The sequence below is a fragment of the Notolepis coatsorum genome (genome assembly GCF_963971535.1).
Source record: "Notolepis coatsorum genome assembly, chromosome: 14".
Classification (NCBI taxonomy): domain Eukaryota; kingdom Metazoa; phylum Chordata; class Actinopteri; order Aulopiformes; family Paralepididae; genus Notolepis; species Notolepis coatsorum.
The window spans coordinates 89,351,102-89,364,783 of record NC_140178.1 but is presented as its reverse complement, the minus strand read 5'-3'; the positions used below and the strand labels follow the sequence as shown (position 1 = coordinate 89,364,783).

General features: G+C 43.2%; 2 protein-coding genes across 3 annotated transcripts in view; both read right to left on the bottom strand.

Moving 5' to 3' along the window:
* Positions 1–3,475: 3,475 nt before the first annotated feature.
* On the bottom strand, positions 3,476–8,339 carry trir (telomerase RNA component interacting RNase). 2 transcript variants are annotated; one of them, XM_084328895.1, is made up of 3 exons: positions 7,574–8,339; positions 4,623–4,691; positions 3,476–4,272 (listed from the first exon to the last, which is right to left on the bottom strand). In XM_084328895.1, the coding sequence occupies exons 1-3, from the start codon at positions 7,889–7,891 to the stop codon at positions 4,165–4,167; spliced, it is 495 nt and encodes a 164-aa protein (XP_084185021.1). In that variant the 5' UTR covers positions 7,892–8,339; the 3' UTR covers positions 3,476–4,164. The 2 variants fall into 2 exon arrangements, with proteins under 2 accessions (XP_084185021.1, XP_084185020.1); XM_084328894.1 differs by lacking the exon at positions 7,574–8,339 and adding an exon at positions 5,117–6,581.
* A 3,763-nt stretch (positions 8,340–12,102) lies between these two features.
* The window catches only part of hook2 (hook microtubule-tethering protein 2), a 61,922-nt gene continuing 60,342 nt past the window's right edge, over positions 12,103–13,682 (bottom strand). The window contains exon 22 of the mRNA XM_084328662.1: positions 12,103–12,611. Within this exon, the coding sequence (XP_084184788.1) occupies positions 12,483–12,611 (129 nt within the window). The 3' untranslated portion in view covers positions 12,103–12,482. The remainder of the gene's footprint in view (positions 12,612–13,682) is intronic.

Genomic DNA, 13,682 nt, shown 5'->3' with positions numbered 1-13,682 from the left:
GTATTAACAGATTGCAGAATGGGTACAATACAGTACAGCTCAATACACACAATTGTTAAGGGGATGCAGACCAGAGAAAGACTTTCGTCTTGTTTACATCAGGGTCCCCCATTTTCAATTCATCATATGACATACATGACATACAGGTAGACAGTACTGTTGCATCTAGACATTTATGACATACCAGATCTACAAATATACAGTACTGTTTATGTGTACAAAAGGAGTCTGCAAAGAGAGTATATACATTTGAGGGGGAAGAAAAGGCTGATGATGATATGCTGACTGTGTGATTCATCTCCCCCAGGTGACCCAAGACCTGGTCCTCTTGATGTGCATTCTGTTTACCTACTGACTAAAGTTCACAATACAACGCTGCAGCTGAACGCTGTTGTTACTTTCTTTCTGTTTACCTACCGACTAAAGTTCCCATAAATAATACACATTCACTCTCCTTCATAACTACCCAAAACCACTAGGCCAAAGTGACTGACTGGAGTCTTGTGGCCTGTATTGGAATGGCCACAATCATTGTTTATGAGACACGATTATAGTGTCTCATCACACAAGCGCGCACATGCACTAGGAGTTTCATGTATCACTCTCACTCTTCTCACCTTTCGCCCTGTAATTCAAGTGGCACCATCACCCCCATCAGAAACGGAGCTTGACAATGCAGTATGTACTTTGGGCTCGGTGATACTGAACACACAAGTGGAATTCAATGCCTTATTTGTACTTTGCCCCTGCAAGTAACAAGACAAACTAAGCTCAATGCTCTTAAAAGGATAATTTTTGATACTGTGTGATCTAAGTTGTATTGTAATGACAAGCGGAGTATATTATACTGGAGAAATATAATATTGTAAATATTGGTTGAAACACTGCAGAACCTTCATGAGTTTAGATGAATGTTCATTAGCCCGTATTCCTTTTATTCTTGTTTTATACTTTTTCTTAATTTGTATATTGGTTTTATCTCTTAGAATACAACTATATCTTTGTCTCTGTTGGTGTTGAAACGAGAAATAAAAGATGGGAAATTCTGACATATTTCTTTGTAACAGAATTCCAGCACTTGTGTATTTGCTTCTTGTCTTGCTTTCTACCACTAACTCCTCTGTTTTGATTAATTACACAATATTAGGCAACAAACACAAAGCTTCACAGACAAGGATGGTCTTAATAATCATTGGTCCTCATTCTCAAACGTGTTCGTAAGTGCCTTGGTAAATATCTTGGTAAACATTTCGTACCAACATATTTACAGAAATCCTCCTCCGAATTCCAGAAGTCTTCGTATAGGCAAAAACCTTTGGAGCTGTGCTCCGCTGAATGAACTGACGTCACTCATTAGGCTTGTTTGAGATAAGCTAGGCCTGCAAGGTTTTGACCACGGCCTTGCCAAGCGCGTTGAATGAGATTAAAATGTATTGTAATTAGGGATGCTCGATATTGCCTTTTTTACCGATATTCCGATATTGTCCAACTCTTAATTTCCGATACCGATATCAACCGATATATGCAGGGTTTCCCCGTCCAAAAAACGGAATAATTTCAGGTAACTAATAATTTCACTGGATATATATATAACAAATATTGTTATTGTTTTTTTTGTATTTAAACCGATACCGATATTTTCCGATATCACATTTTACTGCCGATATCGGCCGATAATATCGGACATCCCTAATTGTAATCATACAGCACAAGTACAATACAACGAAAGTAAGTTTGGCATCCAACTAGAGTGCAAATGTAGCATATCAAGCCGCTTCTACACTGGCTCTTAGAGTGGCAAGTAATGTAATAAATAAATGGAATATTAATACAGTATATTTCACTATGCAGTAGCTATATCCGTGGCGATCGGTTTAGTTCTTATTTATTTAGTTTGCAGTGTGTCTAATGCTCACAATGCCTCATTGAGTCAGGACTATAAATGCAGAACGTAATTATTAATTATACAAATATTGTTGTATTATCATTATAATATTTTTAATTCAACGGATGTCTGTAGTATCGGCAATCCCCAGTGACTTGTCCCGGAGAAATCTGTTGAAACCACGAGCAGAGACCAGTCTGTCCGACTTACGACTGCCTTTTCGAGTACGTAAATCCTACAAAGAATTTACAATACGAAGCTGTTCGAGAATGCCGAATAAGTACATAAATCGAGTTACGAAGGAATTCCCTGGTAAGTTTTATGTCCATTCGAGAATGAGGACCATTGTTCTTAAAGGGGAATGCCACCCATTTTAAGAATGCCCTACCTATGCCACATGACCTTAAAGGAACATACAAACATTATGGGAAATTAAGTAGTAGGAAAGTATTAAGCTATCCGTCTGCAATCTAGCCTAGTTTAGCACAAATTAATGGAAGTGGATACAGACCACCAGGCTAGGTGTTTTTGGCCAACAGCTAGATTAGCTGGTCCGTATGCGCTTCCATTCATTTGTGCTAAGCTAGGCTAGCTTGCAGCCGGATAGCTTTCCACTGAATGCTCTGAGGTTCCTCATATTAGCTCCGAATAGGGTCGCTGAAATTGACTTTGTGTGCATTGATGACATTTCAGTGAGTCTCAGTCAGCTTGTAGAGACAGGAGTGTGCGTGACCCCATTGGCTTTGCATCAGCAATGTTCTAAGTAACACAAACAAATCATAAATAACTTAATATTGAAAAGGGGTTGAGGGCAGCTGTAGAAGAGTGGCAGGGAAATATATTTTACGAGTCATTTGATAGACTCTGGGCTTAAGAAATCCTTATTAAATATTTGTCCTACCCCTCTACAGCTGCCCTAAACCCCTTTTCAATATTAAGTTATTTATGATTTGTTTTGTTAGTTACAACATTGCTACTTCACTGAGTGCTATAATAGCAATGCACATTATTTACCTAAGAAATTGTCAAGTTAAAGAACATGCAGGTACTGTACACCCATCAGTGCTAGATCATACAACAGGTACTGTAGAGAAAGGCCAATGAAGGTCATTTTAGTGGTCATATGGTTAAGTACTACAGAACCATAGCAATAATGGTAAACATGGTTAGGATTAGTGTCCGTATATCGGTGCAACTTCAATCTATTCATCAATAGAGAAATTGGGATTTCAAATGCAACAATGGTAAATAGAGATGCACGATATATCGGTGACCATTAGTATTGGTGATTTTTTTCTCATATCCATATCAGTCTTATGAGCAAAAGTGGATCGATGTGAATAAATTATTGATTATTTCTGTCTAGTTGCCGTTGTGTTTTTCTATTTTTGGCCAGTATGTTTGGGCAACATTACTTGTACGTGACAATGCAGGATTGTGAGGTAGCATTGCTTCAGTATGTACAAAATGTGTTCCATTTATACAGATCATATCTGTAATATTGGTTATCAGCCTTAACAGAAATGTTAATATCAGTTATTGACCAAAATGTTCATATCGGTGCATCCCTAATGGGTTACGACCAATGGATGAGTTCTTCAAAAGACTTTATTCAACAGGTGACATAGGTCATAATAAACAAGGTAATGATAACAAGAAAATAAAAAGATTGGGAGCCTCACAATTTAGACCTCAAAGTTGCTCTTCCAAGGCAGTCTAGAGGTGAATGAATCAACACGTCCGGTAGAAAGCCCTGCGTTTCCTCTAGACTCCAGGTTGAAAGAACAGAGGCTATATGGGGCAGAGTCAGGGTGAACAAGCCAGCATAACTCAGGCACTAGACTGCAAGTCCAATAGGCAGTGCGTTTTTAATCTGAACTTGGAGTCGGTTGACATCATATACTGCCCTTATTAAACAAACAATTACCAAGGTGTCATAACTCAAACCCACAGCTACAGCTATGAGAATGTGAATAATAATAATAATCAACAAGAATCTATGCCAGTATCCTAAAAAGCCTTGTTGACACATCCGACCCCAACAGTCCCATATAGCAGAGAAGCGGACAAGATCATTACAAAACGATACAAAAGGGAGGGGGGAGGCTGCAAACAAATGAACAGGAGAAGAAAAAAAACATCAGGCATATTGTACAGTTTGAGAGATTTAAATTGTGATGGGTAACAGAGTCTGGCAGTATCAAAAAGGTGTGTTCTTCTGAGGAGGCCTTCCAGAGACTCCCAGTTGATTTCTCGCATCCCGGGTCGTCCTCCCGGCTCTACTTGACCAGAGGCCGGGTTTTGTCGTCATCCCCACACTGGTGGGCTTTGTACTTTTTCACCTCTGCCATGTATGATGACCAGGCATCACTCTTGCCTGGTTCAACCTGATGGAGGGGGGGGGGGGGGGGGGGGGGGGGTGAGTGTGTCAGATAACATCAACAGAACATCCTTAAAAAAGGAATGTGCCAACATTATGGGAAATGCGCTTTACAGTCTTCTCTCCAGAGTCAGACAAGAAGATAAATAGAAATGTTCTCTCCTTTGCGTTTGGTAGAAAGCTATCCGGCTGCAAGCTAGGCTGGCTTGCAGCCGGATAGCTTTCTAGTACCGAATGCAAGGAGAGGACATTTGTATTTATCCTCTCGTCTGACTCTGGAGAGAAGACTGTAAAGCGCATTCCCATAATGTCGCTGTGTTCCTTTAAACCCATGCAGTGTCACAAAAGAAAACCAACCTCATCCTCTTTATGTTTCTTCGCAACCATGCCGGTCTTTAGGAACACTCCGCCTCTGCGCTTCCCCACCTGGGTTAGGGGATAGAAGACTGACACCGTTATAGGAGCCCTTTGCAGGTGCAGACTGCCAATGATGGAGAGACTACAAGAGAGAGCAGACACGTCTACGCTCAGGCTCCTTGCCGCACCACCGGCGAGCCATCAGAGAGAAAGCAACCCTGACCTCCTCTGGCCTACACTTTGTTTTTGTTGCAGACACAGCATAGCCAGCTGGGTTTTTGTGGTGACAATGGAGGAGCACATCTCAAAATAATATAATCCACGTGACTAGTTCCTGTACTATCACGGCTGACGCAGAAGCACTCTGCTAGCTTTGATCAAATTGTACGACTCTGTAATTTGAAGTGTTACATTGAGCAGTGGGGGCACTGTGGTTGTACACACTGAGGGACTACAGCTATCTGAACTCATCTCACAACTTCCAAACCCCTTACAAAGCTTGTCAGGGCAGGCGGCTTCTTTTCCACTGTCGACTGTCCCTCCTCTGCAGCACTTGCGTCTCCTCCGCTCGCTTGTTGCAGCTCCCTTTTCCGCTTCTCCTCGGTCTCCATCTTCTTCTTGAACATCTCCATGAAGCTGCCATCGTTGGCGAAAGTGTTCACCTTGCTGCCTCCTCCCGGTGCGGTTCTGGCCGGTGGTGGGGGGCTGGACTGGCTGCTGGTGGATTGATGAATAAGAGGAGGAGGAGGACAGTAGGTAGGTGGCGGTATGCGCCTTTTGTGGTCGCGACCCGCCATTAAAGCCGTTGAAGAAGAAGAAGATTCACGAAGAATGCTGCTGGCGCTCGCGGCGTCCCTGCCCTCGAACGGGTTCGAGATGCGGCTGTGTGTCTTGCTATGAGCGCGCTTCGGATCCATGTTTTCTTTGCCTTGTCTGCATAAATAAAGACACAGTCCCACTCTCCACAAATCACTTGGTGTCTTCTCTCAGATCGACCACTAACCTAAATATAACGTTGGTGTGAACGGCAAGGTGCTGCAAGGTTGCCAGGACCCCACCCGAAACACAATAAAAAAACAGCTTCTAGGTAGCTCGATTGTCCAGATTCTAAAACAACGTGTTTACTACAAGAGGTTGAGGGTTTCAAGACGAGGTAAAAAAAAAGATATCACAATGTTGTAGCAGTAGTACACGTCCCGGTCGGTCGAAAACACTAAAGTGATGGTTCGCCTGCTAGCGTCGTTACCGCAGTTAGCTAACGCTGTTGGCTAATGCGAATTAGCAGGGCCTTCATAGATAAAGAATGTCAATAAATAGCAAACTAAACGTATGGGTGAATATAATAATTAATCCATGTCATAGCGTATGACAATATCCGAAGGGTTGCATCGGCGGCAGGTTATTTAGCATGTTATTGTCTTTTTTCCTCGAGTTTTATTTTCTCTCACTTGCTGTCGGCCATCGTGAATTTTTGTTGACGTCACATTATAACTGCAGCCCAGTGCAGCGCCCCCTACGGTGCTGGAGGTCTTATTCTTCTTTGTTTAGTTTAACGGCGGTTGGCGTCCATAAATGTTGCATTACCGCCGCCAACTTTCAACAGGGACCTGAGATGGCGGTTCTGCCAGTTGTTATGCAGAAAAGTCCTTCACTTTCAGATATTTCTGAGCTGCGAACACTATAAATAAATGCCAATAACTGTCTTTTCCCCAACCAGATACACATCTCTTCTTGTTCTCCTCTTCCAGACTGTTTAACCCGACCTGGCTCCCTGTCCTCCACCTTCTTCACTGTCTCAGCCACTTAACACACCTAGTCTCCTACACCAATGATTCTCAGAGGGTTCCAGTGGGTCCTCAGAAAAATGGTGTATATTATTTTAATATTTCACTATTATTATTTAATTTACTAGTAGTTAGCCCAATGAGGAAGTATGACAATGACTATAATGATCACAAGTTATCTGCCCACAGACGGAGCTACGGAATAACTAAATCTTCTGAGATTGGGGGTGCCTGAGGCAATGTCCCTGAGGCAAATTGGGGGGGGGGGGTCTGGCCTGACATGTATCAATGTGGTAAATGGTGCATTAATTTATATAGTGCTTTTATCCAAAGCGCTTTACAATTTTGTTCCTCACATTCACACACAGACGTCCATGCAAGGTGCCAACCTGCTCATCGGAAGCAGTTAGGGGTTAACTTAACCCTCATGTTGTGTTAGGAATTGGCACCACTGCCCGTTAGCGGGTCAATGTTGACCCGGGGTCTAACTCAGTCCTGACCACTAAAAAGAAAGGAGTATCACTTGATATAGTTAATACTACATCCTAACTAACATTATATGCATTCATAACCATATAATCCCATTGTAATTTGATTTTATGGCCCCCCGAGACACATCATGTCCCTTATTTTTAAGATGAAAATGAGGTTGTTCAATCATAATATACTAAATGTGAAACCCATAGATAATGTTTTCTGACTATAATAGAACAATATTAGAACACGCCGCCTCTGCGCTTCCCCACCTGGGTTAGGGGATAGAAGACTGACACCGTTATAGGAGCCCTTTGCAGGTGCAGACTGCCAATGATGGAGAGACTACAAGAGCAGACACATCTACCCTCAGGCTCCTTGCCGCACCACCGGCGAGCCATCAGAGAGAAAGCAACCCTGACCTCCTCTGGCCTACACTTTGTTTTTGTTGCTGACACAGCATAGCCAGCTGGGTTTTTGTGGCGACAATGGAGGAGCACATCTCAAAATAATATAATCCACGTGACTAGTTCCTGTACTATCGCGGCTGACGCAGAAGCACTCTGCTAGCTTTGATCAAGTTGTACGACTCTGTAATTTGAAGTGTTACATTGAGCAGTGGGGGCACTGTGGTTGTACACACTGAGGGACTACAGCTATCTGAACTCATCTCACAACTTCCAAACCCCTTACAAAGCTCGTCAGGGCAGGCGGCTTCTTTTCCACTGTCGACTGTCCCTCCACTGCAGCACTCGCGTCTCCTCCGCTCGCTTGTTGCAGCTCCATTTTCTGCTTCTCCTCGGTCTCCATCTTCTTCTTGAACATCTCCATGAAGCTGCCATCGTTGGCAAAAGTGTTCACCTTGCTGCCTCCTCCCGGTGCGGCGTCCCTGCCCAGAGTAGGATTTTGGCTCGACACCGGCCCCGAGCCCGCTGCTCTGCCCCAGAGGATTGATTGAAATTGACTGCGGCTGTGTGTCTTGCTATGAGTATGAGCGCGCTTCGGATCCATGTTTTCTTTGCCTTGTCTGCATAAATAAAGACACAGTCCCACTCTCCACAAATCACTTGGTGTCTTCTCTCAGATCGATCACTAACCTAAATATAACGTTGGTGTGAATGGCAAGGTGCTGCAAGGTTGCCAGGACCCCACCCGAAACACAATAAAAAAAAAACAGCTTCTAGGTAGCTCGATTGTCCAGATTCTAAAACAACGTGTTTACTACAAGAGGTTGAGGTTTTCAAGACGAGGTAAACAAACAATGTTGTAGCAGTAGTACACGTCCCGGTCGGTCGAAAACACAAAAGTGATGGTTCGCCTGCTAGCGTCGTTACCGCAGTTAGCTAACGCTGTTGGCTAATGCGAATTAGCAGGGCCTTCATAGATAAAGAATGTCAAGAAATATCAAACTAAACGTATTATTAGCATGTTAGTTTTGTTTTCTCTCACTTGCTGTCGGCCATCGTGAATTTGTGTTGACGGCACATTATAACTGCAGCGCCCCCTACGGTGCTGGAGGTCTTAGTCTTTGTTTAGTTTAACGTCGGTTGGCGTCCATAAATGTTGCATTACCGCCGCCAACTTAACAGGGACCTGAGATGGCGGTTCTGCCAGTTATGATGCAGAAAAGTCCTTCACTTTCAGATATTTCAACTATAAATAAATGCCAATAACTGTCTTTTCCCCAATCAGATACACATCTCTTGTTCTCCTCTTCCAGACTAACCTGACCTGGCTCCCTGTCCTCCACCTTCTTCACTGCCTCAGCCACAACTGCTGCACTTAAGTTTTAACACACCTTGTCTCCTACACCAATGATTCTCAGAGGGTTCCAGTGGGTCCTCAGAAAAATTGTGTATATTATTTTAATATTTCACTATTATTATTTAATTGACTAGTAGTTAGCCCAATGAGGAAGTATGACCGACTATTCTGATCAGTTATCTGCCCACAGACAGCTACGGAATAACTAAATCTTCTGAGATATGGGGTGTCTGAGGCAATGTCCCTGAGGCAAATGGGGGGGGGGGGGGGGGGGGGGTCTGGCCTGACATGTATCAATGTGGTAAATGGTGCATTAATTTATATAGTGCTTTTATCCAAAGCGCTTTACAATTTTGTTCCTCACATTCACACACAGACATCCATGCAAGTTGCCAACCTGCTCATCGGAAGCAGTTAGGGGTTAACTTAAGTGTCTTGCTCAAAGACACTTCGACGCGTTGCCTGGGAATCGAACCGGGAACCTTTGCTATTACCAGACGACCGCTCTACTCCTGACCCACTGTCACCCCTGTGGGGTCCATTTGTCTCAGTTTGTTGAGTCAGTTAAGCCTGTCAATGTTGTGTGTCAAATGAAGGCTTCCAACAATGGGTAGGGAATAGGGGTGTAACGGTATGGTACGTACCTCGGTTTTGAAGTCAAGGTTCGGTACGGGTTTTCGGTACAGTGGGGGAAAGTTTGGCTTTCCATGTTCCACTCAGGGGTGATGTAGTGTGCAGTAACTAATTGTACTTGTAGGGCTGTCAACGAATATTCTATATTGAAATGAATAATCGACTTGTAAAAAAATTCAGGTCTCATTGCTCTATATTCAAGGCTTGCTGCACTAACATCCATCCATCTGTCATAATTTTCAAAATTCCTCCTCCTCCTCCTCCTCGCTCTCCCTCTCTGGCTGGTAGTTCCCGGTTTCTCAGCATTTAGCTACGCAAACAATGATAAACAGATAAACAATGTCATAGTAACTGGGTGGGTGTTATATTATTTCAAAATAATAAAAATGAGCTATAATGAGTCAATAGATAAAAAAGCAGTAATGGCATGTAGGTTACGCCACACATCCACACTACACAACATTTAGACATAAACAAACTTCAAGACTCAGCTTCTACTCTGGGTATTCAGTAGGTGGTGTCAGAGAGGCAACTACCCATGTGACCTAAGGATAGTAGTACCGCAGTTGAAAAACATAATTCTGAAATGTTCAGAAAAAGTGTTAAATTAATAGTCGAGACTAATCAACAAAAATATTCCAACAGATAAATCGATAACAAAATAATCGTTAGTAGCAGCCCTACACTGAATAAAACTCATAAAATGGTCGACAAAACGACTAGCTCATGTTTTCCCATGTGGTGTGATACTAAAACACAAAATCAGATACCAGCGCTTTCGAGTCCCCAATTTATTTGTAGTACAAAAGTATGACGGGACTACAAATCTATAACTTGTCCCAAATCCCCCTTTGTACAATACACTATAATCCTCTGCTACAGACCATAATATGATACAAGAAATAGAAGACAAAAATAAATCAAATAAAAACAATTTGAACCCCTTCAAGCCATGCATATATGCAGTGAAAAGATAATGGGACTTAATGCCAAATATCTACTCAAATAATACAACAAAGTAGATTTAGAAAATAAAAAGTGATTAGTCACACATTTAAGGAATTTCAGTCGAGCACAGAATCACAGAAATGTTCCCAGGGGGTGAAGTACAAGTCACAGAGAGCAGCTGCTCTGATACGGGACAGATTGGAGTCTAAAAATAACTACCTGTCTCACAGCGAACAGTCAACTGATAACGGAATAAGGTAGATGTAGTGTGTATATAAAAGGTGCGGTCAGTCATTCATTTGAGATGTAACTAGAGCTACTGATTTCATTTACACATTTCAATGAGTTACTCAAAATCCCTAGACTTTAGAGATAGTCATCAAAATCAACCCAAGTCATTACATCAAGCAGCTAAGAGAATTCCAGTGTATTTATGAATAAATATATCTCCAGTTCTGTCGATTTATAAATGAGGGTCTAACAGCTGCAAATGGTTGTTATGTGGCTTCCTACATCATTAGGGACTCTTCAATAGATTACAGAAAGCTTTTCCAGTCTTAAGAATTGTTAATGGTGTCGGGCTATAGGTTCTCTAGTATAGAGGTCCTTGCCTGCCGACATGGCTTCCAATAATTACTTCATACATTAAAATCAGAAAGGCTTTAAGTGGCGAGTGCAATTGACCAATCTCAAGCCCCGCCCCCTCTTTTCCCAAAAACGTCTCTCGGACAGCAACAGCTGTGATTGGAGGATCAAGAAAAGAGGGCAGGGGTTTGAGATGAGTCAATTAGACATGACACAAGTAGTTGACACACTTTAGATGTTTGGGGAGAGGGAATTGGACACAAAAAAAATGACAAAGTTAAGTCCGATATTTCATTAAAAACTTCATGTAGAAAAAAACAAAAAAAAAAACATCTGGAAGTCATTCCAACGTTTCACATGGAGACGACGGGTTGATAGTATCGCAGCGGCTGTGTGAGGACACGTCCCGTGAGCAGAGCAGATTTGATCCGCTCGGCCTGGAGAATCCGTCTCTCCCCTTACAGGAGAGAATAGTGAGAGAGGGTTAAGAGCTACATCGCGATTATCTATTGCATTCTACGTGGTGAAGAAGTCTTGCTCCGGTCAAGCGGAGGGAGAGGAGAGAACTGTTGAGGCATCGGAAACAAACCCCCACGGTCAAAAACAGGAAAAGTGCTTTTTGTGTACGTTGTTATATAATACATGAAACTCCAGTTAGAGTGTACATAACATAATAACAACAAGACTAAAGCCACGCTACTTCATAGGTCCTTCATATCCAACAACACACAACTCAAAACGCATGATTAAAAACAGAAAAGAAAAACAAAAATATGTTTCAGGAAACTACAACAATCATAGAAAAAGCTGTGATGGAGATGAGAATATTTGTTCTGCTCGTATCGTAGAGGTATTGGGTTAGAGAGGCCCCAGATCAGGGCTACGTTTTAAAATGGAAAACAGCAATGGGGTCTCAGCCGAGGGCCACTAGCAGGATTAGCCTACATAGTTCGGTATGTCTCTCTCTCTCTCTCTCACAGGCCACAAGCCTCAACTCTCACCTTCAAAGTTCATTCACAGAGTGATTCAAACACTCAGCTTTAGTGTTTTCACGTCGCAATCCTAAACAAGAGGATAGAATCTGTCGTGAGCTTAAAAGAACGGTAGGAGGGAGAGAGGAGGTACATTTTATTATTATTTTCTTTGCTGAAGGAGAGTCCCTTCATAACTAATTTCTTTCATAATCCGTTACAACCACCCCCCCCCCCCAAAAAACACATCCCCATTCTACACCGTAAAAAAATAAAAATAAATTAAAAAAATAAACAAGATTTCAAAAAATAAATCACAGGTGCAGGTAGGAGTAAACCAAGAAGAAAGATACCAACTAGAATGGAGAGACAGCTTCTTCTTTTTTTTTAATCTCTTTTTTTGAAGCCCTTCGATTTCTTCCCCTCCAGCCACAGTCTCATCTCCACTCAAATGAGTGTTGGCAGTTTATGCTCCAACAGAGACGCCTCTCCATCTGTGGGGCTCCAGAGAAAAGAAACTTTCGTACCATTAAGAGCCAGCAGGGGGCAGCAGCAATCTGGAAAAAGATACTTGGTGGGGCAGCGAACGACGCCTCCAGAGAGGCGCTAAGGCAGAGATATTAGGAGTTCAGTAGCAATCTAGATCACCCCTTCAGATCCCTACACTCTGGACATGCTTCCTGGTCGGTACGAGGAGGGTCTTATCTGGGCTGGAGTCGTATCAGACCTCTTCTGGCGTTCGTAGACTGTCTCTGCTGGGCCAGGAAAGACAGGGCCTGTCCACCGGATACTGGCCGCTCCCCAGACACCTTCTGCTGCAACGCCATTCCCTGAGAGAGAGAGAGAAAAAAATTGAGAGACAGGGGGAGAGAGAGAAAGAGATTGAGAGAGAGACAGAAAGAAAGAGAGCGAGAGAGGGACAGAGAGAAAAAGAGACAGGGGGAGAGAGAAAGATGGGGTGAGAGAGAAAGAGATGGAGATACAGAGAGCAAGGGGGGAGAGAGAGACAGAAAGAGAAAAAGACAGGGGGGAGAGAAAAAGAGACAGGGGGGAGAGAGAGAGAAAGACAGGGTGAGAGAGAAAGAGATGGAGATACAGAGAGCGAGGGGGAGAGAGAGAGACAGAAAGAGAAAAAGACAGGGGGGGGAGAAAAAGAGACAGGGGGGAGAGAGAGATGTGGTGAGAGAGAAAGAGATGGAGATACAGAGAGAGCAAGGGGGGAGAGAGACAGAAAGAGAAAAAGACAGGGGGGAGAGAGAAAAAGAGACAGGGGGGAGAGAGAGAGAAAGACAGGGTGAGAGAGAAAGAGATGGAGATACAGAGAGCGAGGGGGAGAGAGAGACAGAAAGAGAAAAAGACAGGGGGGGGGAGAAAAAGAGACAGGGGGGAGAGAGAGATGTGGTGAGAGAGAAAGAGATGGAGATACAGAGAGAGCAACGGGGGAGAGAGACAGAAAGAGAAAAAGACAGGGGGGAGAGAGAAAAAGAGACAGGGGGGAGAAAGAGACAGGGTGAGAGAGAAAGAGATACAGAGAGCGAGGGGGAGAGAGAGACAGAAAGAAAAAGACAGGGGGGGGGAAAGAGACGGAGAGATACAGAGAGAGCGAGGGGGAGAGAGAGAGAGAGACAGAAAGAGCAAGAGAGGGACAGAGAGAGAAAAAGACAGGGGTAGAAAATAGAGTGGAATAGCAGATGAAAGGTTGCAGAGAGAGATGATGTGAGAGCAGCAAAACACATCAGTGCAAAACATGCATGTCTTCTAGTGGCCGACTGATATTGGCTGGTATTGGACCCTGCTAACATGGACATCTTTTCTGGGCTCTCATGAAACTAGAGATGGCAAGGAATCTGTTGATACCAGCAGTGAACTAGTTACTAAGTAACTAGTTACTTTTTTCAGTA